The sequence below is a fragment of the Pteropus vampyrus genome, unplaced genomic scaffold (genome assembly GCF_000151845.1).
Source record: "Pteropus vampyrus isolate Shadow unplaced genomic scaffold, Pvam_2.0 Scaffold85, whole genome shotgun sequence".
In the NCBI taxonomy this organism is placed as follows: domain Eukaryota; kingdom Metazoa; phylum Chordata; class Mammalia; order Chiroptera; family Pteropodidae; genus Pteropus; species Pteropus vampyrus.
The window spans coordinates 5,756,564-5,779,647 of record NW_011888866.1 but is presented as its reverse complement, the minus strand read 5'-3'; the positions used below and the strand labels follow the sequence as shown (position 1 = coordinate 5,779,647).

Below are 23,084 nucleotides of genomic sequence, written 5' to 3'. Positions count from 1 at the left end.
CTAGGACCTCATGGAGATCTGCCAATACACAATCGCACATAGTTCACCAATAGCTAAATATGAGTGAAATAGTTCTGAGCTTTTAAAGTCACATTGTCTCTTCAAGCAGATGCAACAGACCTAACAAGAACGTGTTCAGCTGCCTGCTGCATGTGATATGCCTCCACTTCAGACTCTGAGTTCTCTTCTAAGTCGCCACATAAATGCAATTCAACACAGCCACACTCTAGTCCATTGGAGTGCAATTGTGAAAAGACTGATTTCAATGACCTGATGGTTAGGCAGCCTCCTGTGGGGTGCTGAAGGCCTGGTAAAGGAGGTTTATGGGTCTGTCCCAGTGACGTCAACTCCCTGGACTGCAAAGGAGCCCCTCTTGGCATGAGACTCACAATTCAACTACTTCTTGTGACCATGGTCAAGACACTTACCCTCTCTGAGACCCAGTTTCCTTTTGAGATAACCTCCTTGTAGGGATATTGTGAAGAATGAATAAAATAAGAAATTCTGAGTTACTAGCAAAAAGTAAGTGGTAGCCACATAAGGAGCTCTTCAACCTGCCTTACCATTTCCACCTGCTCCCAACACCCCATTATCACTTTTAATGAGAACTTTTGGGTATTATGGGTTCTCTGGATTGGTAATAATTGTGGCTGACACCCCATGAAGGACTTATTTGTAAGACTGCTTCACTTCCAAGATTGCTTCACCTCCCATGTCAGGAAAACAACCTCACCATTTATTATTATTTTTTTCCTTTTTTATTTCTTTCCCCCCTTCCCCCCCTTTCCCTTTTTGCCTTTTGGTTTTTGCGTTTTCCCTTTAGGACTTTGTTTTTTGAGGGGGGGGCTTTTCTTCCCCCCGGTTCCTTCTTTTGGGCCCCTGGGGCTTGGTGCCCCTGGGTTTTGTTCGTTGGTTTTCCTTGGATTTTGACCCCGGGGCTTGTTGCTTTTAAGGCGGGGTTGTTACCCCTCCCCTTTTGGGGCCCCCCCAATCTCACCATTTAACCAAGTAATTCTATACCAGGTAATTTATCCCAGTGGAAATAATTCTCTGAAAGGAAAAGCTTGCTGCCTGAAGTTCACTGCAGCTCTACTTATGAAGGTGAAAAATTGGAAATATACTGCTTGTCCCAGAGGGGGAAATGGATACATAAATTACAAAACGGTCCCTTAGTGGAATATTACTCAGCTTTTAAAAATGATGAGTATGAACACTGTAGGAATAGGGAGAGATGTTTATTATATAATGTAAAATAAAAAAAGCAAAAAGCAGTTATATTTGTACAGTCACATGAAAAATATATTTTCTTCTGGTTACAGAAATGAAACACAAGAAAATAAAAAGTCAACCCATTAAGATGAAGAGAATGCAAGTATATTTTTAAACGTTTTGTTTTCTGCTGCTACTTTGCTTTTTTTGCACCAAATACACTTTTTTAAAGAATAAGGAAGAAAACCTGATACTTGCTCCAGAAACAATTTAGCTGAAGGCAAGTTTCATTTGTGGAAAAATGCCTGGCACAGAGTAGGAACACAGGAAGTGTTGGTAGGAAGAAGAATGAATGAATGAGTAGTCCTAGAAATTCTGAAGTCGATGTTGCCCATGTACAAATCACGGGCCTGACACAGCAGCCAGGGTCAGAGCTATGGCAACATTCATCTCATAGGTTTGTTCCATCCTGAGCAGAGGACATGGCCTAAAGGGTAATCATGAAATTATGGACTTCCAGAGGACTCCTCACATTTGTCCCAGGTCTGGGAATATTTTCAGTAGTTCAGGCTAACAAAGGGAAATCACACGTGCACACGCGCACACACACACACACACACGCACATTTTGTGTTAGCAATTTACATCATGAATGTGAAGATATTTCACTAACAAGTCTGCGAGGGGCATATTAATACTTGCAGCTGCTGTCTATGCACTCGTGTCCTCAGCTCCGGCCAATACATGGGAGGCGCTCAACAAACATTGAACTAATAGGAGCATCCAGCCCAGGCCTCATGGGAAGAAGACAGGTCCTGATTCCTGCAGAATCCTTGATTCTCTTCTATGCCAGCTCATTGCCTGCAGTCACTCACATAATGATGTCCTTACCCAAAAGAAAATGAAATAATTTGTTCTTGTATGAAATATTAGGAACCCTCAAACCTAAGGGCTGCCTTAAGACTAGAGAAATCATTACTGCAAGGAACCTAATATTAGAATTGTAATGGCTGCACCTGACTTCTTCTGACTAATTTTGAGAAAACTTTACTGCCTCAGGATCTTGCTGCCATGCAGAGGGAAGCCCAGGCCTCCTCAGCTCATCAATTCACTTTCCAAATGACAGGGGCTGACTCTCACAAAGGATTTGACCACTTATCTTAGTAAATATTCTCTCTCGAAACCACTGCCTCATCCCCAGATTCTTATCACTGCTGTGTCTTTATCTCTTCTAAAGACATGAGAAAATGACAATTTCAGAAAACATGCCTGGAGAAGGAGCTGATCCTACTGTATACAATTGGAACAAATTTCCTCACTCATAATGGAATCCTTAGCTGACTCACAGAGTAGTTGTGAGGTTTAAATGAGTTAATACAAATAAGACTGTCGGGAAAGTGCCCAGCACAGAGTAAGCACTCAATAAATATTAGCTTGAAAAGTGCTGAAAATCAATTTGGATATCTAGGTAAAAAGAGATATAAATAAGATCACATCCATGATCGAATGGAAATCTATACTTTTGGGAATCTATACTAAGAAAATATTCATAGATTCAGATAAAAACTTTATGTATAAAGATGGTCATCAGAGCATTGTTAGTAACTGAAAAAAAAAAAAAACCTGGAAACAACCTAAATGTCCAAAAATAATGGAATAAGTAAGCAACTTACGCCACTTTTCAAAAGCATGTTTCTGAAGAATTTTAATGCTATAAGAAATTATCATGACAGGTGAAGAAGGACACAAAATCATTCACATAATATGATCTCAATTATAGACACTCCAAATAAATACCCATATTGCCATAAGATTGGAAGTAAACACTCCAAATATTGCTTGTGGGTTTTTCCTGCATAGTGAGATTCTTTATTCACATCAGCATTTTTCAGATTGTATGTATATATTAATTAGTATGTATTAATTCTACAAATAAAATATAAAACAGTTAACAGTCTATTACAATACCACAACTAAAAAAAAAAAGGATGAGGTCCTAGACTAGGCCAGCAGCAGGGAGCAGAGAAGATAATCCCAAGTCTGAGTCCTCAATATTTGATGATCCTAGTGGGTTACCAAGGGGACAGAGAGGGCATTCAAGGACAGCTCCAAGCTTTCTAGCTTGAAAAACAGCATGGACAAATGATGGTGTTACAAACCACAATAGGAAATGCAGAAAGAAGGAAGAAGAATGGATTGGGAGGAAAGAAAACAATCCATTTTGGCCTCACTGGGTTTGCAGTGCCAAAAGTTTCCCCAGATAGAGATGCCCAGTCGAGCTGGCTCTGTGCAGGGCTAACACCTGGGAGAGAGGTTTCAGTAAAGGTATGGGTGCGGGCGACAGCAGTGAGTCCTTGAAGCCATGACTCAGCTGAGGATGTTCCAGTATTCTATGTGTTCTGTGAAGAGGACAGTCAGACTGTCATGGAGGCTCATAAACTCGGGCTCTACTCTTCACACCCAAAATGTGGCCTGAAGTGGCCCCTGCCTCCCTCATCCATGGGACTGCTGCTAAATTATAGTGAAGAGCCTCGCAGAGACTCTCTGTACTTAAATGCTGTTTGGCGCTTGTGGCCACTGCTTCCATTAAGGATTTCGGACCACTCTGAGTCAACCACATAAAGCTCGCTACTATGTAGGGATTATATTCAAGACAATGGCCACTTTCTTACCCAGTGACCTCTTTTTACAATAACCCATAAAAAAACTATCTCAGGCTTCAAGACAAAGAAAGTGCAATCAAGTAAACCCCATGAATCCTCTGACTGCTCTTGTTTCCTTTTTCGATTTGGCCAATCGGAAGCTCAGAACAAAATCTATAGCCCATCTCCAGCAGCCTTATGGGATCACATAGTGTACATGTTAGGGTGGGTACTAATCTGTTCACATTTCTGTCTTTGTTGTTTTACTGCCTTTATTTTCTCTTTGTCCCTATTTCCTCTACCACATATTTTTGTGACCCACTTAAAGTCAAGAATTTTTTCCATGTCATACCCATCCATTGATTCTGTTCCTACCTGCTGGAGTCACACAAAAGAATTCTTGGCCTACTTCCCTATAGCAGCCCTTCAACATCCAGGTCCTCCGTGAAATCTTATTTTTTCAAGCACCAGAGCCTCACTTTCTTCAACAATTTCTCCTACATATGAGCTCCTAAAGAATCTTTCATTCTTCTAGACTCCACTGATAGTATCTAGACTCATCTTCTCTTGGCATCTTCTCTAAAGCCCCTGCTCAGGGCATCCCTCCACTGTAGCACTCACAGAAGCTATACGCAGTGGCTAGTTCTCATGCTTACCTCTCCTGCTGCCCTGGGAACTCCTAAAAAAGAGAGGGCATGCCCTATTTGCCTCCAACTATACCTAACCTAGGCCCAAGGCAGAGCACAATATAATAATATATGCTTAATAAGTATTTGTTGAGGAAATGAATGAATACCTGAATTTACATACACAACTTCCTCTCTCATATGCATGCTAAAAGTAAGCCATGCCTCCAGGAAGAAAAAGTAGAACACAGTTTGGTTCAGTTGTTCACGGGCCTTTCCATCTGACAACTCTTTTTCTGTAAGACTCTCCTGAACAGCCTTGAAGCCCCAGGCACAGGGACCAAAACTTATTCTCCCAGCTAAATCTAGAGTACATACACATAAGACAAAATTGGTCCTGTGAGGGCATCTGGGATACATTTTCACAGAAAGGATCTCACAGATCAAAAATGCAAGATACTGGCTTCTATGAGACTCTAATGCCTGGTAATCTGAGGTGGAGCTGAGGTGGTGGTGCTAGCGCTGGGGAACAGCTGTACTTATGTTAACAACACAGCTCTCCAGGTGCTCATGATGTGCCAGGTACTGTTCTGATCTCTTCGCAGATATCGTCTTATTTAATCCTTGTAACAACTTCATAGGATAGGTATTATTTCTATCCTCATTTTATTTTCATATAGTCATCTTAGCATTCCAGTCAGCTATCCTGAAGTGAAGGAATATGTAGCTATTCCGCCACCGAATAAAAGAAAATTAGTTACATTTAGCTCCAATGTATAAATAGCTGACAAACGCGTTAGCCTTTGATCTGAGACCTGGATCCCACAGATACCACATCGTGCACGAAGCATTTATTAAACACCTGCTAGCCCTGCCCTCTGTAAGTTCACAGACTGGTGGAGGAAACACTACATGCCTGAAAAAAATAAGTTACCAAAGCACAAGACAAGGACATTAGGATCAGGGACCCAGTACAGAACTGGCAGCAAAAGGAAGTAACTATCTCTGGATAGACGAGAAGGCTTCCTGGAGGGGCCGATGTCTGAGTTCCCTTTTAATGGATGGACCAGAGTTCACTAGGGAGCAGCAGAGATGGAGAACGAAGAGTGCAAAGATGCAGGGGCTGTGAAAAGGCGTCTGGGGGAACTGTTGGCAGTCTGGGGTAGCGGGAGGACGTAGAGAGGTAAGGAGTTGGAGGATCAGGGTGGTAGCCTTGGCTGCAATACCAAGAAGCTTAAAGTCACTAACAAGTCTAGTAGTCACTTCTGTTCTAGAAAGATTCTTTGAACAACAGCATGTGGGAGGATGACGAGACCGAACAGAGGTGTGGCAACAAACCAAGCACTTGGACTAGGGCACTGGAGTCGAGGAATATTTGAGAACCTGCAGCTGTAGACTGATTAGAAGGCAGGTACAGAAATGCAAGATGACACCTCGGCTTCTGACTTAGACTACAGGAGAGCAGTGTACACCCTGAAATGGGGGACACGGACCAGGAGCCAAAGATAAGCTCAGAAGGCCCTAAGCTTGGAAGGGCCAAACTGGGCAGCAGAAATCTTTTTCATTATCTCAGAGAAGTTATTCAGATTCTTGCTCACCTTTCCTTTTAATAAAATATGACACATTTCATTCTGTCATCATGGTGAAAAATCATTGCCCTTTGCTGAAAATTAATAACCTTTCAAATTAATAACCTTTGGGTAGGAAAATTGGCTTCATTAATACCTCCCCTTGCACTTTGTAGGTTCATCATCTCTCAGTCCTGCTGTCCCCTGAAACCAAGAGCCCAAGACTTATTATTTGAGAAGCCTGAATGACTTTATGCTCAGAAAGAGTGATTGAGGTCCTCAGTAACTGGGATGCATTTAAATGTTTGGGACAAATCTTTAGGTTGTCCCAAAAATGCTTGAGTGGCTTGTGTATACCCCTCAGCCACAGGGAAGCCCACCTTCTGCTGGAAGGGAGGGTGATTGGCCTGATTCCTAATCTTGGCAGAAAAGATATCATCTATCTGGGAGTGCCACAACCCTGGGAACATGGCACCTCGTCAGGCTTCACCCAGCCCCTGAGCAGAGGTATGTGTCTTTGGCCAACACCATGGCCTGAATAGCTGTTGGGTTGCCTTGCAGAGCTGGGTAACAGCCCACTCCCACCCCAAAGTGGCTCAGGGTCAGGATGAGTCCCCCCAGAAGAGAGGCTAACAAAAGAAGGTGAAATATTAAAAGCGATCTTTCTCTCCCTACTCCATCTTCACATAGTTTTTAAAAAATTCCAAATGGATATTCGTTTATCCTCTTCTGCTAAAAAAAACTCTTTGGCAGCAGCCTGTCATCTAGAACAGCAGTCCCTAACCATTTTGGCACCAGGGACCGGTGCTGCTATGAGAATCTAATCCCTGATGATCAGAGGTGGAGCTGAGGTGGTGATGTTAGTGCTGGGGAGTGGCTGCAAATACAGATGAAGCTTCGCTGGTTCGCTTGCCGCTCACCTCCTGCTGTGCAACTCGGTTCCTCACAGGCCACCAGTTCCAGTCCACGGCCCAGGGATTGGAGATCCCTGATCTAGAGTATAAGGTCCAGATTCCTCAACATCCCAGGGCCCTCCACTCTCTGGTTGCCCAGCTTTGCTCAGACTCCTGTCTCCTTACGCCCACAAGGTCCCATGCCCATACTCAGTTGTTATCTCAGTTTGGAAAGCCCTGCTCTCTCCTACCACTCACCCACTACCCATACATACATAAGAGCCCTCATTCATTCTTCAAAGCCAGCATGAGCATCACTATCCCAGAAAAGTCCTCTCTGAAAGCCACCTCTCCATCAAGCAGAATCCACAACTCCTTTGGCGATCCTCTTCACCCCAACCCAACCTGGTCTATGTCAGCCTACGTGATATAATCTGTCTGCAAGTGAGAACAGATTGAGTTACATGAGAGAATGCATCTAACTAAGATGCATTATTCACTGTTTCCCTAGCATAGGAATGTAGGGGATTGGAGTCACAGAGACACTGGTTCAAATCCTGACTCTACCACTTACTTATTAGCAGTGTGATTTTAGATGAAATTCTTATCTTCTTTGAACTTCCATCCCAATTGCCTCCCCCATATCTCTGCTGTCCTAGAGTCACTCCACTTCTTGATTGGCTGGTCCTATAGTCACCAAGATAGCAAGATAGCAGGACAGAGGATCTGGCCCTCTCCACCTCTGTGTTGGCTCCTCCTAGATCACTCTCCATTCTCCAGGAAAGACATGGCCATTTCCTGGAAATGTTCTTTTGGATTTCCCTAAGCTGCGGCTCATGACTATATCTATCACCTCACAGGAACCCCATTGGCTGGTGCTCTTCGAAACCTTTGGGTTGTCCCAGGGCTGACAGAAGTGGAACAGATGCCAGGCTAACCATCATCCCCCAATCTTATATTCCAGAGCCATTTGGAAGTTCTCAAGCTGTTGAAACAAAGAAGACATTTCAGGACACAAAGACCAGATTTCTGCTGTTCGAAGGGGAAAATGATCAGGGCTGTCAGATTCGGCTCCATCACCCTGACACGTTACAACAGTGCGGCTTCAACTCCTCTCTGCCTCTGGTGATGATAATCCACGGGTGGTCGGTAGGAAATTCTGACACACCTTTTTCTCTCTGTTTTTACATTTTCTCTTTTTCTCCTTAGTGTACTCAATTTTAATAAAAAGATAGGGAGCCAGTGATAATGACTTCATGCCTAATATTTAGAGAGCACATTCTAATTTTCCAAGTGCTTCTCCACACATTATTTCATTGATTGTCTCGATTCCATGAGTAAACAAGGGGAGGAAAGTATAATTATCTCCATGCTTCAGCTGATAAGATGTGACTCAAAGAGGTCACATAGCAAATGAGGGTCCATAGAGATTGTAGTCCAAGCAGGTGACACTGCATATTTCACAAGAAGAATGAGGAAGCCAGAAGACAGTCTCACAATGAAATGTTGTGTCCGTCAGGGTTAAATTCAGCTGGTTAAATAACAGAAATCCAATTGGCAATGGTTCGAATAAGACAGAAGTTTGTTTCCATTTCACATAATAGTTCAGAGATACGTAGTCCAAAACTAGTTAAAGGACTTTAGTCAATGAAGCCCTCAAGGACCCAGCTAATTTCCAGCTCACTACTCTGCCATCCTTAGATGTGGACCCTCATCCTCATAGTCCAAGATGGCAGCTAGAGCACTAGCCATCACATCTTTATTCCAGGTAGCACAATGTAGTAAAGGGTGTACACAAAGGAGTCAAAGAGCAAAGTTTCCAAAAACAGCTTTATTGAGATATAATTCACATACCACACAATTCATCTATTTAAAGTGTTCAATTCAAAGGTTTTTGGTATAAAATAGTGTTTTTTTAGGTTAACTTCCCAGAAGCATCTATGAAATGCTACTAATTACATCCATACCTAGTTGGAAAGGTGGCTGAGAAATGTAGCCTCTTAGAGAAAGTGTAGCCTTTCAGTGACACTGAAAATATTATTACTTATAGAAGAAAGGGAGAAAGAATACCGTGGGCAATAATTGAAGTCAAACTAAATGAGGACTTGTCCCCAAGAGAAAATTCTGACTCTTTGGTTATCAGACCACACACAGTTTGAAGCTTAGTTCACAATATGAAACCTTTAAAGTTTTGGGGATCTATTTCGTGACTCGGAAAACTTTCCCTGCCATCTAGTTGGAAATATTCTTGAAACCCCCATCTCTTCTACCCTAGAATGAAAAATGGGCCCTTGATCTAGGCCCTTTACATTATACATCAGCCTATTTAATCTTCATTCTCTCAGCCTCCCCCTCACTCTCCCTACTTCCCACTTTAAGCTCCAGCAACGCCCATGTGCTTATGGCTCCTTCTGCATACCATGTGATTTCTCTCCTCTTGGCCTTGGCTCAGACTGTGCTTTCTGCTTAGAGTATCTTTTCCCTTCTTCTCCTGTGGGACATTAGTCATTATATATTAGGTGCTCCAAAAATACTTGTTAACGGAATTAGTGACTGAGTAAATATCTTGTTAACCAATGCAATATGAAGTCCTCTTACTAAGGTCTTTTTATCAGAATGAGCTCTTTATCCTCAAAATCCTGTCCAGACTGGAATACATCTACTATTACTAGTAATAATAATAACAGCAAAAAATAAAATAATAAAAAATTAAAAAACAATAACAACAGCTGCAATAACTGACATTTACTGAGTGTTTACTATGCTTCAGGCACTGTTCTAAGTGCTTTGCGTATATTACCTGATTTCATTTTCACAACAATCCTGAAAGGAGGGCACTATTATTATCCTATTTTCCAGATGAGGAAACTGGGCCACAGAAATGTTAAATAACTTGCCCAAGATCACTGACTGAGCTAGTAACCGGGAAAGTCTGGATTTGAATCGAAGATACTGCATCCACATAGAAGGCACTGGGTAAACATTTACTAAATGAATGCGCCTTACCCCAGGTGACATGCCAAGTCATCAGCATTGCTTTCCAGCTTCACTTCTGTAGTCTAGTTTTCAATCACTTCAATGACTTTTCTCCTCTTGCCAGACATACCACACTCTCACGTGCTCTTCCTTATGTCTGGGGTGTCCTGGACCCCACCACCACCACATTCACCTGTCCAGCCCTATTCTTCTGAGAGAGGGCCTTTATTCTTTAAGACACAGCACGAATGCCTTTGCTCTGTGAACCCATCAGTTCCCTGCAAATTGGTTCTCAAACAAGGCGTGTACATGCACCAATTCCCCATAAACATTTGTTGAGCATTTAGTATGTTCTGTCTCCTAGTGCTAGTCCCTCTAAGGCAAGCAGAATGCAGTGGGTGAGAGACAATGGGGTGGGATTCAGAGGTGCAGCAGAGCAGGCCTTCCAGAGGAGCTGGTGTGGGAGCTGGCCCTCAAAGGAGGGGTCAGTTTTTAGTACCTAATTTTCACAGACTTTTCCATTGTTTTAAGGATTAGAAAGTCCTAAAAATAGGAAAATGTTAAGAGAATGGTTCTCAGTTGGAGGCTGGGAGTTGTAGCTCCTGGGGAACATCTGGCAAAGTCAGGAGACATTTTTGGTTTTCACGACTTGGCTGGGCGGTGGGGAAGGGGGTGGCATGCTGCTGCCAGCATCCCATGGATGGAGGCGAGAGACCGCTAAACATCCTACAAAACACAGAACGGCCCCACAACAAAAAAGCTTCTGTCCCCAAATGTCAATAGTGCTGAGGCTGGGAACCCCCTTATAAAGCCCTTTCTTCTGGAGAGAAGGCTCCAGCATTAGCAGGGAGTTGGAGAAGAAAAAGAGGTGAATAGGGAGAAAGAGGAAATTAGTGCAGTGCTCCCTCCGTCCCCTCCTGGTGAGGCTGACTACACTGTGGGACCACCCTCAGGTGGACGGCTTGCTGGAAAACTGGATCTGGCAGATGGTGGCCGCATTGAAGTCTCAGCTGGCCCAGCCAGTGAATGTGGGGCTAGCAAACTGGATCACCCTGGCCCAAAATCACTACACCGTTGCTGTCCGCAATACCCGCCTTGTGGGCCAGGAGGTTGCGGCTCTTCTCCGATGGCTGGAGGTAAGACCTGCCCTGATCTCCCTTCCTCACGCTTCCTCAAAGACCAACTGAATTAAGCTGGTCTCCAATAGCAACCCAGACAGGAGAACCACTTCTGCTAAGCTCATAGGAATGAGACGGCCAGGATGGAGACCAGGCCCCAAGGCTCTCTCAGCTGCCTCACTTGCACCTCTGTTTTGTAGAATCATCATCTTCTTCCCCATCCCACCCACTATTCCTTTTATGTTTACCCCCTTGGATGTGCTAAGGGATCTAAACACACCCTGTGAACCAACCAAACCCCACACGAATGAACTGGATGGCTTCTACAGGGCATTCATGTACAGTTCAAAACAGACAGGCAGGAGGCAGCGTCACCAGGCAGGGTCCCAGGTCGCTGAGACTGAAAGGGGAGAGGACAGAGTCTGCAAGGTGAGAAACCAGTTTGGGTCTGGAGTATAAATTAAGCACTTCATTTGCAATTGGGCGCAAAGAACAGGGTGGGAGCCTGAGCGAGCTGGACCCACAAAAGGCTCTTACCTGGCAGCTCTTCTCCTGCAACCATCTTACCGCTGTCTTCCAGGAATCTGTTCCATTTTCTCGAAGCAATGTTCATCTAATTGGGTACAGCCTGGGTGCACACGTCTCAGGATTCGCTGGCAGTTACATCGGCGGAAAGCACAAGATTGGGAGAATTACAGGTAACCGTGCCTCATAACCCTCAACTGTAATCTCCATGATTGCACGGGGGCACGGAGCAAGGACCTGCTTGTCCGACGGTCTCATAATTAACACATCCTCACTTCCTTCACTTCCTGGTGTTCTAGGGAGGACGTGCAGCACTATTTCAAACGCGAGTGCTGTCATAGACTGCTGTTCCAAGATAATTCAGAAATCACAGCCTCCATGCCTATTGCCTTTCCTCAGATGAATGCCTCTCTTAGTCAGGCCAAAAAGGACTGAAAAGGTAGATTTTCTATGCATGTTTTTAGCAGGAAAGAGTTTATTTTTCAACCAATAGTTTAAAAAGTCTAATGTGAGCACGTTAAAGAATCACAGCTCTAAATTTGCTGTAACATCAGCTATGTTTGTGCCTCATTTTCCACATCTGTCTTACTCTGGGGCCCATTTGGATTGAGGGAGGGAACTCTGCACCCAGAACCACCTCATCCCAAGCTTTACATCATCTTAGGAATGGCCCTAGATATCCAGGAAGAGCTGAAGGCGTGCAGGGCCTTTCCCCCAAGGGTCCCTGACACAAACCTCATCCCCCACGCTGCCCTGGAGTTACAGCAGGAAAAACACACCTGACCAGATGGTTCTCCAGCCGAGTCCCCAAGACCCACTGATTCCTACAATGGTCCAGGCAACGGACCTTTTCAGTGCAGTGTCCCTAGAGCTCCTCAGCTTTTTGTCCCACTGTTTCCATCCAGTAGTTCTAGGCTGCCATGACACTAGATTTTTCTCCACTTCACAAATGCTCTGTGGCCTCCTGTGCTTATGGGCCTTTGTGTGTACTATTCTCTTTGTCTGGAATATCTTACTGCCATCATCCACCGAGCCCTAGTCTCCCGACCAAACTCCTATTCGTCCTTCGAAACTGGTCAGGCTAAGACAATATTTCACAGTCTAAAATAATTCAAAAAAAGTTTAAGATGAATAGCATTGCCATGCCCTTTTATTTTATCAAGTAAGAACATTTTTGGTGACTACTGTCTACTATTATCATTACTTCATAAAAGAAGAGATTTATTTTAAGATGGAAAAAGATAGAGATAATGGCAGACATTTAAATTAAGTAAATTTCTCATTATGAGAATTCATTTCCTTGTTCTTATTTTTTTTTTTTTTTCATCTTGCCGGTGACTGGGGAGGCCTGATCCACAGACCGGTAATAGTATACCCACCCCTATGATTTGACCCTCAATAGCCTGAGCGTGAGCAGGCCTTCCGCAGAAGGCTGTTAAGGTCCATCATCGAAATTCCAGGGCTAGAAGGCTGAATCAGAATTGCAGAGGTGGTATCAGGCCCAGGACCCTCTCCTCTCTGGCTCGTGTCGTGGGTCATATTAGGCATTATTAGCTAGGCCCACACACATCAGAGGCAGCAGGATGGCTAATTATTCTGTTGTCATTTTGTAGTCAGCCTAATGAAGAAAGGAATATAAATCGCACCAAGACATCCTTCATTTGTAACAGGTGCTCTCATGGCCCCTTGTCAATTCCTTAGCCCCCAACAGGGTTGAAAGCCAGGGCTGACGTGGGACATCAAAGCATCCTCCAGAGAAGGTAAAGGAAGAAAGAAAAAAAACATTGAGTACATAGGTGCTCCCCAACTACAATCAGCCAGGAGCTGCCACTTGTCTCATGCAAACATATCTGTCACCTGAGAACCAGAGCTTTGAATAGTCCTATTTGCTCACATTATTTTCACCAGGGAACAGTGATGTCCCAAGTCTGTTCTGGACATTCCAATGAAATGACATTAGTGTACGAGAAAAGCCAGCTTGTTTAGGGAAATTACTGACGACATGCAGGCAAATAAATTCTTTTCTTTGATGAGTAGGTTAGAACTACTTACAATAAGCACTGTGGGTTTTTTGTATGCAAACAGATGCTCTTGAAACTAGCTTGAGAGGTACTTAAAATTGATTTGCTTAAATAAATCAAGCATTCCCTTGTAACCTTATTTCTAATACTGGATAGTTCCTGCAAACCTCTTTTCCCCTTAGATAACACCCAGCATGTGTCCAATTTTCAGCATCATGGTTTTACTGCAAAAAGGTTACGGCAAGATTTTCTAGAGAAAGAGTAAGTCCTAGGATTTTCTTCTTCTTGCTAGCTCATGAATGTGTAATAACATCAAAAAGCTAAAAAAAAAAAGCATTTTTCCTCCTCTTCCTTTGTTCACACCTAACACTTGCCCTTGCTTTCCTGTTAGGGCTGGATGCTGCGGGCCCTCTATTTGAAGGAAGTCCCCCCAGTGACCGTCTTTCACCAGATGATGCCAATTTTGTGGATGCCATTCACACCTTTACTCGGGGGCACATGGGCCTGAGTGTGGGCATCAAAGAGCCCATAGCACATTATGACTTCTACCCCAATGGGGGCTCCTTCCAGCCTGGCTGCCACTTCCTGGAGCTCTACAGACATATTACCAAGCACGGCCTAAATGGTGAGGAAAAAGAATAGCCACTGGCCTGCACTGGCCTGCACTCTCCACACTTGCATGGGCCTCTGGATCCAGTGAAATCTACCAACTCTGTGGATTCTGGGAAGAGTTTGGCAAGGAGGGGGGCGCAACGTGTATGGTCACCAAGTCCACCCAGAGAGAGGGCTTGTGGAAGTGGGTAAGGGCTGGTGTTTCTCCAGCAGCCCCCTCCTCTTATCAGACAGAGGTCCTTGGAGCCCGAGCTCTGAGTAGGAGCCAAGGGCACCACCAGGAATCCCCACCTCTAACCCTCACCCAGGGCATCCATGCAAAGTCTCTCCCGGGCTAAGTAGCCTTTCTAAAAGTTGACTCCTGATGCCTGAGCTTATTATTCCTCCTTCTCCAGAAGCTTCCTCACTCAGGCAGCTTCCACTGTTCTGGGCCACATGAGGATCCACTTAACAGATCATGGCTTCTTGATCCTTGGTCACACAAGAGTGGAAGTAATTCTTCTGCCCCTGAGAGGTTTAGTCAGCTGAGCCTCCAGGACAGTACTGAAATTCCAATTCGAAATTCAGCTCTGAATATGTCCTTGTGACTTGTTTTACCTCGGGGCAAAAACTGAATGTGGCATTATCTGGGTTGTGATCCCACTTCTCTCTCAAATCCTAAAACCAAAACATTAACACCTACATTTATAAGGCGCACAGGATTAAAGAACACAAATGACAGCAAAAACCATACATTTCCCCAGGCATTCTGAATTTCTCGTTATTATAAAAAATCATCTTGATTAAAACATGCCAACTCACTGTAAGCCAACTGGAGACCCCACCCCCACGTACCACCTTCTCACCCCAATCATCCAAAACCAAACTGAGAACACACTCCCTTGCGATTACATCACCACCTGCACCTCTCCCGTATCGGAATGACCGTATCAGAATGACCTTCCCACTCGACATTATCTCATTTTGGCTGGACTCCCAGCCTTCCACCCACCCAGGCCCCGAGAGAGATCTTCCCCTTATCTTTCTGTACATCTCCCTGGAGTCATCGCCCCTCTCGTCACCAATAGTTCCTGGCTAACTGTTCATCTAGTCCTCCTCCCAGATCTACATCCTCCCAAAGCTCAACACAGGCCTCTAGGATGGTGTTCGGTAACTAGCTGCCTAGTTAAGGAATCTCTGACCAATGAGTGCTATTTGCTCTTTTATGCTAAACTTCAAGGTGATGACCAAGTATGTTTATGTAGTTGGCCCAAATTTGGTGTGGTTTTTCTGTTTTCTTTACCTTTATGTTGAAAAGTGATCCTATTCTAGGGTGGTTCTCACAACCGTACCTGAACAGAAGGTAACCTGGTAACTGCTTTGTCATCCTAACCACCTAGGTGAGACTAGGTGAGCTCGAGTGAATTAGTGAATATCTTTGGAGTTCCATTTTCTCACTTGTAACAGCTGCTTCAAGGAGCTGTGTGAAGATACAGGGAGTGGATGAGTAAAGGCACTTGTGCATTTTTCACCATCCGAGAAAGAAATATTCCTTAAAAAAATCACACGATCCTGCTTTCTGAAATAATTTGTTATTTTCTTAGTGACTTGGGTTCCTTTTAAAATGCCTACGATAGCACACTGATCGCAGGGTGCTTCCACACCAAGTGACTGAGATGGGTCCGCTCTTTCTGTAGGTTTTGGTCCGTCGTTACATGCACCCACCCCTCCTTCCTAACGTGCTGCTACTCTGCACTGAGAAACAAGGTGATCCTTTGAGTTGAAGTTACTTTAGATTAAAGGGTGATAATGACCTTCTTGCCCTGTGTTCCAGCCATCACCCAGACCATAAAATGCTCCCACGAGCGGTCAGTGCACCTCTTCATCGACTCCTTGCTGCACACCAGCATGCAGAGCACGGCCTACCTGTGCAGCGACATGAACAGCTTCAGCCAGGGCCTGTGCCTGAGCTGCAAGAAGGGCCACTGCAACACACTGGGCTACCACATCCGCCAGGAGTGGCACAGCAAGAAGAGCAGGAGGCTCTTCCTGGTGACAAGAGCCCAGTCCCCCTTCAGAGGTGAGTGAATACAGGTAGCCTGGAGCCTTCAGAAGGACAGGATGCAGCCACCTGTCTGAAGGTTCACAAGTTCCCTACAGTCTTTCTCTGCAGTGTCTTCAGGTTCTGCTACTTTAGTGTTTCTGAAACTGCACAGATTCCAGACAGCAATGTTGACACAGCCTCTCTTTTCCCAAGAATGTGGCCAACTTGCTGCCAAGTGCTAAAAGAGAAGCCTTAATACTTTCTGGAATTACCCCTGGGTTGGCCTCTCTTCATCCATTTTCATGGTCCCCTATAATGTATGACCCAGAAGGCCCGGAACAGTTACCTCAACCACCCAGGTCTTCTTGTTACAGGGACCTGGAGTCATCCCCAAACCCAAGCCGGAACCCAGTGCTTTCACCTCTGCTCATGACCCCTATGACAAAACAACCCCCCTGGCTATATTTGCAGCTCCTATTTCCTCTAAAGATTGAATCAGCTGATCTTACAGCATATCATTGTCCCGTCGAGGCCTTCTCAAGGTGAAGGTCAGCTTCCAGTGTTTCCCAGTCAGATCCTTTACCTCAGGCAGAAACCAACCCCCTGCTACTCTCTGGGTTGAACAGGAGGTCAGAAAAAGGCCTGTGGTCATGTCTTGGGCTGAAGCCAGCAGAGAAATACTCCACCGAAGCCTAAATCCTCCTGGAGGGAACAAGGCAACATCTGTTGCCATTAACATTTCTGCCTAATCCTTAAAACAGCTCGTGAGTGATTTAGCTTCTTAGGGTTTCATAGCACGTGTTCTGTTTGCCAGCACTGGGAGGAGCCCGGTGTTGTGCTGTTTGATTATTACCGTGCAAATATTTGTATCTGCGGAAGGTGAATGCATTGTCACCAGCACTACACATTTGCACAGCGTTTTATGCAAAACATTAGGTGCAGCCATTGATTTCTTGTGGCTCCCACAACAGCCAAACAAAGTCAGCAGGGCTGGTTACTCCCCCATTTTAAGAGGAGGAGGGTAAACCTGGGGTGGAGTGACCTACCCATAGCCTGGAGGGTTGCATCCCAGTGTGGTGTTTCTTTGACTATCACACTCCCAAGTTCAGTCTCCCAGGTGACTTATTTCTTTAGGCGCAGGGTTCCTTGTTTATCTGAACTTTTGCTCTCCAGCCACATTTCCTTTCCGTGAGCCAAGACGGCCCAGGAATGACAGAAATCCATCATGGGTGGCTGATAGCTTCTGAGAGCACTTGGAGTGAGGGCGCTGAGGGTCTGGCGTGTCCCCTTCACTCTTTGTGCCTTAAAGATAGAGGAGCCAGTAATATCTGGGAGCAGGTGAGGGTGTTTGGAAGGCCTCCTGCTTAAGAGAGCTCCCCTGCCATAGGCGCGGGTTAGACACTCTCTCGCTTGGGTTAACCAGCTCCTCTTTTAAGTGGTAAAGCCGCCTGGAGTGATTAAGCTTCTCAGATAATCACATTTCACTGGATCTACTTTAATCCTGTAAAGTTAGCATTTCGAGAGACTGTTCAACCTCTCCAGTTTCACAGATGGAGAAACCGAGGCCCAGACGGGGAAAAGTATATGCCCAGGGCCACAAAGTGAATTCTTGGCAGAGCCAACCTTTAGACCCAGACCTCCAAACAACTAGTTGAGTGATCTTTTTTTTTTTTTTTTTTCATCTCAGTAACCTGCCCCTGGTCTGTTTGTGGGGTGAAGGAGGGGAAAGAGGAGAGGATGAGGGGTTCTCTTTCTTCTTGAGATCAGCTGGGAAGAAAGAAGGTCATTTTTTGCCTTCCAGGGCTGTGTTGTACATTTGAAGTGAGGGGCTCGGTCCAGCCCCAGGATATCTGCTGGGGGTTTGGAGATGGGGAAGGGAAGCGAGCATCAGGAAAGGAAGAGGGCGAAGAAAGAGCAGTAGGTACAAGCCAGGCTGAGTTCGTCCCTGCCAAGGACCCTGGGTGCCCGGCTACTCCATGCTGCCCATGTGAGCTCCTTTCCTATTACGGAGACCAAAGCATCGTGTCAGGGCAGCATTACTCGCCCTGTGGCTACCAAAATCAATGTTCTTATCCATTCGTTTCTTTGCCTAGCCAACAGAGGCAGAGTCCCTACCTCAGGGGACTTGGTGAAGACCAAACCCTTGCCATGTGGTACGTGCTAACTACTGTCCCAGGAAGACAGGCCATGAGTCCCTTGGAAACAACACTTAGGTCTCTTTATTACCAATTACTCATCTTGCTCCAGGGACAACAGATGAGAATAGGACCCATGGGGTTGGTGATATGGAGGCAGGACTAAAAGGCAGGACAGCCTGGAACCTGACAGAATGTAAACCTCCAGCCCCTGACAGAGGTTCCAGTGATGCGCTGTGGCCTGCACTGCACCCTCCTCTCCTCGAGGCCCTCCAAATTCTCCCCAGTTCTGCCTCCGTCCTTGTAATGGGCAAAGTTCTAATCTGGTCACTGATGAGAAGAAGCAGCCCTGTGGTCACACCAAACTGCCCTGGGAATGGCCGGGAATTATACTCGAGTGAGACTCTATTTGTCTGGAAGTGGCTGCTCACGAGATGCTGCAGTCTGTATAATGCGATGTCATCCAATGTGGTAGCCACTAACCATGTGTGGCTATTTTAATTACTTAAGTTAAATAAAATCAACAATTTGATTCTTCAGTCACACTAACTACCTTTCAAGTACTCAGATACGTGGCTGCTGCATCAGAGAGTACAGAAATGAATCTCCATCACCACAGAAAGTTCTGTGCTAGCATGAAGCCCTTAATCTAGGTCACCCTAACTGTACCCTTCTCCACCCATCATGGTCATGATCATCTCTGATTTAAGCCCCTGGAGACTGTTTCACTGGCCACCTCCAGCATTTGATGAATACGTATCAATTCGTAAAAGAATAGACTTGCTCAACCCTGGTTACAGAGAACCCACAATCCATATTTTTCAAGGACGTCTAATTGTACTATATATTCTAGTGCAGGGTCTAGCTGGGCAAGATAAACATCGCCTCCCAGCTGTAGTTTCACAGAAGATGACTAGCTTGGCGCTCATTCCTCTGGCTCCAAGATATGTTGACAAAGCCATCAAAGGATCTATTTTCTACAATCGTCTGCCAGAACTCCGGTAAACACTGGGGGAGCACAGCCGTAGCAGAGGAGAATTGGGAAACAGTCACTGAGTGAAACGAGGCAATTTATCACCTACTTCTATCCTCGTTCTCTCAGGAGGAACTTTTACCAGTTTGGGAGCCAGTCTTTTAAGAGAGAGGGGAGGGAAATGAATCTGTATTGGGTAAATTCTGCTTAGCAAGGACTTATCTAATTAATCCTCGTAGCAGTCAGATGAGGTAAGTGGGTGGAGGGGAGGAAAGGGGCCCTTATGGGGGCTTACTCTGACCAGGTGCCATGCTGAATGAGCTGCACAAATTATCGCATTTATCATTTAATCCTCACAACAACCCAAAGAGAGAGACAGAGACAGGTGGTGGGGTGGCGGTGGTGGGGATTAATTAACTGTTCAATAAAGAAATTGAGAGTCATGGAAGTTAAATCTTCCCAAAGTCATACTGTTTGTGAGTAGCAAATGCAGTATTTGGCCACGGGTCTCTCTGATTCCATGGCCCTTACTCCTTTCACTCTACAGGGCCTCCTGATAGTAGGATCAAGGCCAGTCCACCGCCCCTGACACACACACACACACACACACACACACACACACACACCACACTTTCTCCCTGCACACTGGGACTCATCCAGCCGGTGGGAACCTGCTTCTGTTGCTGCTCCAGCTGATGAGAACACTCTTTTCTTCTGGCTGGTGAGATAACCAGCCAGACTGTGACTTGAGGAGTCTGTATATCTTTAGCTTTTCTCAGCTACTTCTTTGGAAGGTTTTCACTCATTTCCAGGGAGAGTTCCAGGAGAAGCAGTAAGTATAGGAGAGAGGGAGAGCAGGCTTGGGATGGCAATCAGATGTGTCTAGAATTTGGCTTTGCTGCCATTCACACATGTGACCTTGACCTAGTGATAAAACCATTGTGAGGCACAAAGCAATTATGTGTGGATGAGCATGGGAGTGAACCACTAAAACTGGCACCTATGGGTGGGGCTCAGGACCATATCTGGTCACTCCAGCATGTAAGAAGGGAACAGGTGTCACTGGGTTAATATCTTCTAGAAGCCTGGCACTTTTAGTCACAACAACCGTGTGAGAGAGCTCTTAATACCCATTTTAAAAATGAGGAAACTGAGCTGCAGAGAAGCTGTAAGTGTTCACGACCATGTGGTGGTAGATGGCAGAGTCAGACTTCAACCTAGGGCTTCTGTTCCTCGATTGAGGGCTCCCATTGCCATCCCACATGAAGCACCTACAGCACAAACAGTGGGCGGCAGGACGCCAGTCAGCCCAACACTCCTTACCCCTCACACACACCTCTGCTTACCCATGCGCACACACATAAACACGCTCCTTACCCCTCACATACTCACACACACTTTTCTTACCTTCCCCCGCCCACACACACACACATTCCTCCATCTCCACCCCTAGCAGAAGGGGCAAGCATCCAATCTTGTGACATCAGACATAAGTTAAATGGGTTGGTACTGTTAAGCCCAAATGTGGTTGGTCACTAACCTAAGCACATACATGCGCACACACATATGCTAAGAAAACCACTCATTCTGCTTCTTCCTCCCTTGAGCCTACTCTGAGTTAATTCAACAAACCCCCCTGCCAGCACCGGCTGCCTCAGGTGGTGGCCTTCTGTACAATAGCGTCTGTGAGCCTCTCAACCCCATGATGTTCAGCCTTCCTCTTGAGTTAGAGGCGTTTCAGATCCAGGAGCGAGCCCTTGGTGCTGCAGGGAAACATAAGAGATCTCATTCCTACCATCTCCACAAGAGAAAATCGATACACTGGAAAAAAGGCCTCTTTGATGTTTGCAATGATAGTCATAATATCTCCCAGAGCCAATATCTAATGATTCGAAATCATTTTTTCCATGAGACCAAAAAAAGAAAAGAAACAGAAAAAGAAAAAATATTCTCTCTTCATAAATTCCACAACCCGATGCTCACAGCGGCTGCCTTGTGAAAATAAATTTAAGTTTTTTTTCTTTTTTAAATGGCACCAGTGGGGTTCACACTAGATTAAAACCTAGGATTTTTAGGGTATCTGAACCCCGGGTGGACTCCGGTGGGGAGAATCTTCAGAGGCCTCACATCCCTGCTGTAGGTGGTTTGCCTGATCACATTCAGGGTTAATGGACTATTTCATGCATTTCATCTTTAAGACCTAAAGTAATTTCTCCTGACTGAACTGAGGAATGTGTTGTGCTGGCCTGTTTGCAGTCACAGGATCAAAAACATTTTCCCTAAGTCATTTTCGTAAAATCCTTATTAAACATGTCATAAGGTAAAGTGAGCAAAATTAGTCACGCTTTTTTCCTTAATCTTTATAAGAGCATCATCATCCTGGAAGGAGGATGGGGGGATAATAAGCAAATTGTCTTTATTTTTCTAAGAAAAACACTTAGAAAAATTCAAAATAAGAACAAATAATTAGTTCTCAGTCTCAAAGTCTCTTTCCTGTTTAAAAAAATTAATTTCAAGATTTCTCTAAAAAACTGACTTTCCTAGGACAGGTAATATGGGATTCCTTGCGCTATCAACGTGCTATGCATTCTGCAGATAAGACATAAGGGCATCCTGATTCACTCATCTCTGTTTCCTCCATAGTCCACAGTCTTTTATGAGCTCACTCGGGCTCTTCACGGCTCACACATCTTTGGAGGTTCTGACTCCCTGCACAGGTCCCGCCCCGGGAGACACTGCAAAGGGACAGATAATACTCATTTGGAGGATGTGAAAGCTAAAGGGACCTCTGGGATCAACCAGGCCGGCCTGGGTTTTACACAAGCACCTTCCTCCAGATTTGGGGAACCATGGCATCTAAGACCTAGAAATCGATCTCCTCCAACTCACGATTTAAGAGCTAAGGAAGACAAAAGCCCATCTCCAGGGCAGAGACAGGAAACATTTATCCCTGCTCAAGGGTTAATGTCTATTCAGGGGACAGGTGGGAGGAATCTGCAGCAGTGATAGCCCAGGATGGATGTTCATGGGCGGGAGCCGGCAGGTACTTTATCTTAGTGGCTTCATTTGAGCAGGTTTTGACTGCAGCATTTCTTCAGGAGCCGAGTGTCTGTCATTTGGGTTCAAAGGGCAGAGTCAGCTTGCAGAACCAGAGCCCCAGCAGACAGTGGGAAGAAGGGTCTTTAGGAATCAGACAGACACCTAGGTTCAAATTCTGCTCTACTTCTCACTATCTAGGTGACCTTGGACTCTGCTCTAAATCTCTTGCTTCCTTATCTGTAACTCTCCAGGATCACTGACACCCTATCTGTCTAGGTCTCAGCAGAAAACAGGACTCCACTGGCCTTGGTCAGCAGAAGAAAGCAGATGGGGCTCCTTACAGAGGGCAGGTGGTATTAAGGAAACAAATGTAGGGTATCAATGCACCCCAAAACTAACAACAGACCAGAATGAGTGAGGGAAGGGAATAGCCCAGGAGAATGGGCGTTGTGGAGGAGGGGCCACTGACAGCAGTTAATCATGGGGTGCAGTTACTGTGTGGTCAGGCTCCAAAGAGGGAAGGAGCACAGAAAAAAACATCCTGACCTCTCTCTGGTCTCTTGCCGGTGCCTCCCCAAGGTCAGTCTCAACCAGAAACCATCTGGCAAGGCAGCCTGGGAGCTGTAGGCTGTGGGGTCACACCCTGCCGTTCAGAGCCAGGCAGACTGGATAGCAGGGTAGGTATAGAAAACAGAGCCTAACCAGCTTGTTGTCCTTATTTAGTC

At 45.3% G+C, this 23,084-nt stretch overlaps 1 protein-coding gene across 3 annotated transcripts in view; it reads left to right on the top strand.

The window, feature by feature from the left end:
* LIPC (lipase C, hepatic type) overlaps positions 1 to 23,084 on the top strand; it is a 139,392-nt gene that overhangs the window by 102,737 nt on the left and 13,571 nt on the right. For 2 of the 3 annotated variants that reach the window (XM_011363423.1, XM_011363424.1), the window contains 5 exons: positions 7,902 to 8,086; positions 10,867 to 11,049; positions 11,612 to 11,729; positions 13,969 to 14,202; positions 16,003 to 16,248. In XM_011363423.1, the coding sequence (XP_011361725.1) occupies positions 7,902 to 8,086; positions 10,867 to 11,049; positions 11,612 to 11,729; positions 13,969 to 14,202; positions 16,003 to 16,248 (966 nt within the window). The remainder of the gene's footprint in view (positions 1 to 7,901; positions 8,087 to 10,866; positions 11,050 to 11,611; positions 11,730 to 13,968; positions 14,203 to 16,002; positions 16,249 to 23,084) is intronic. The other variant, XM_011363425.1, reaches the window with a different exon arrangement.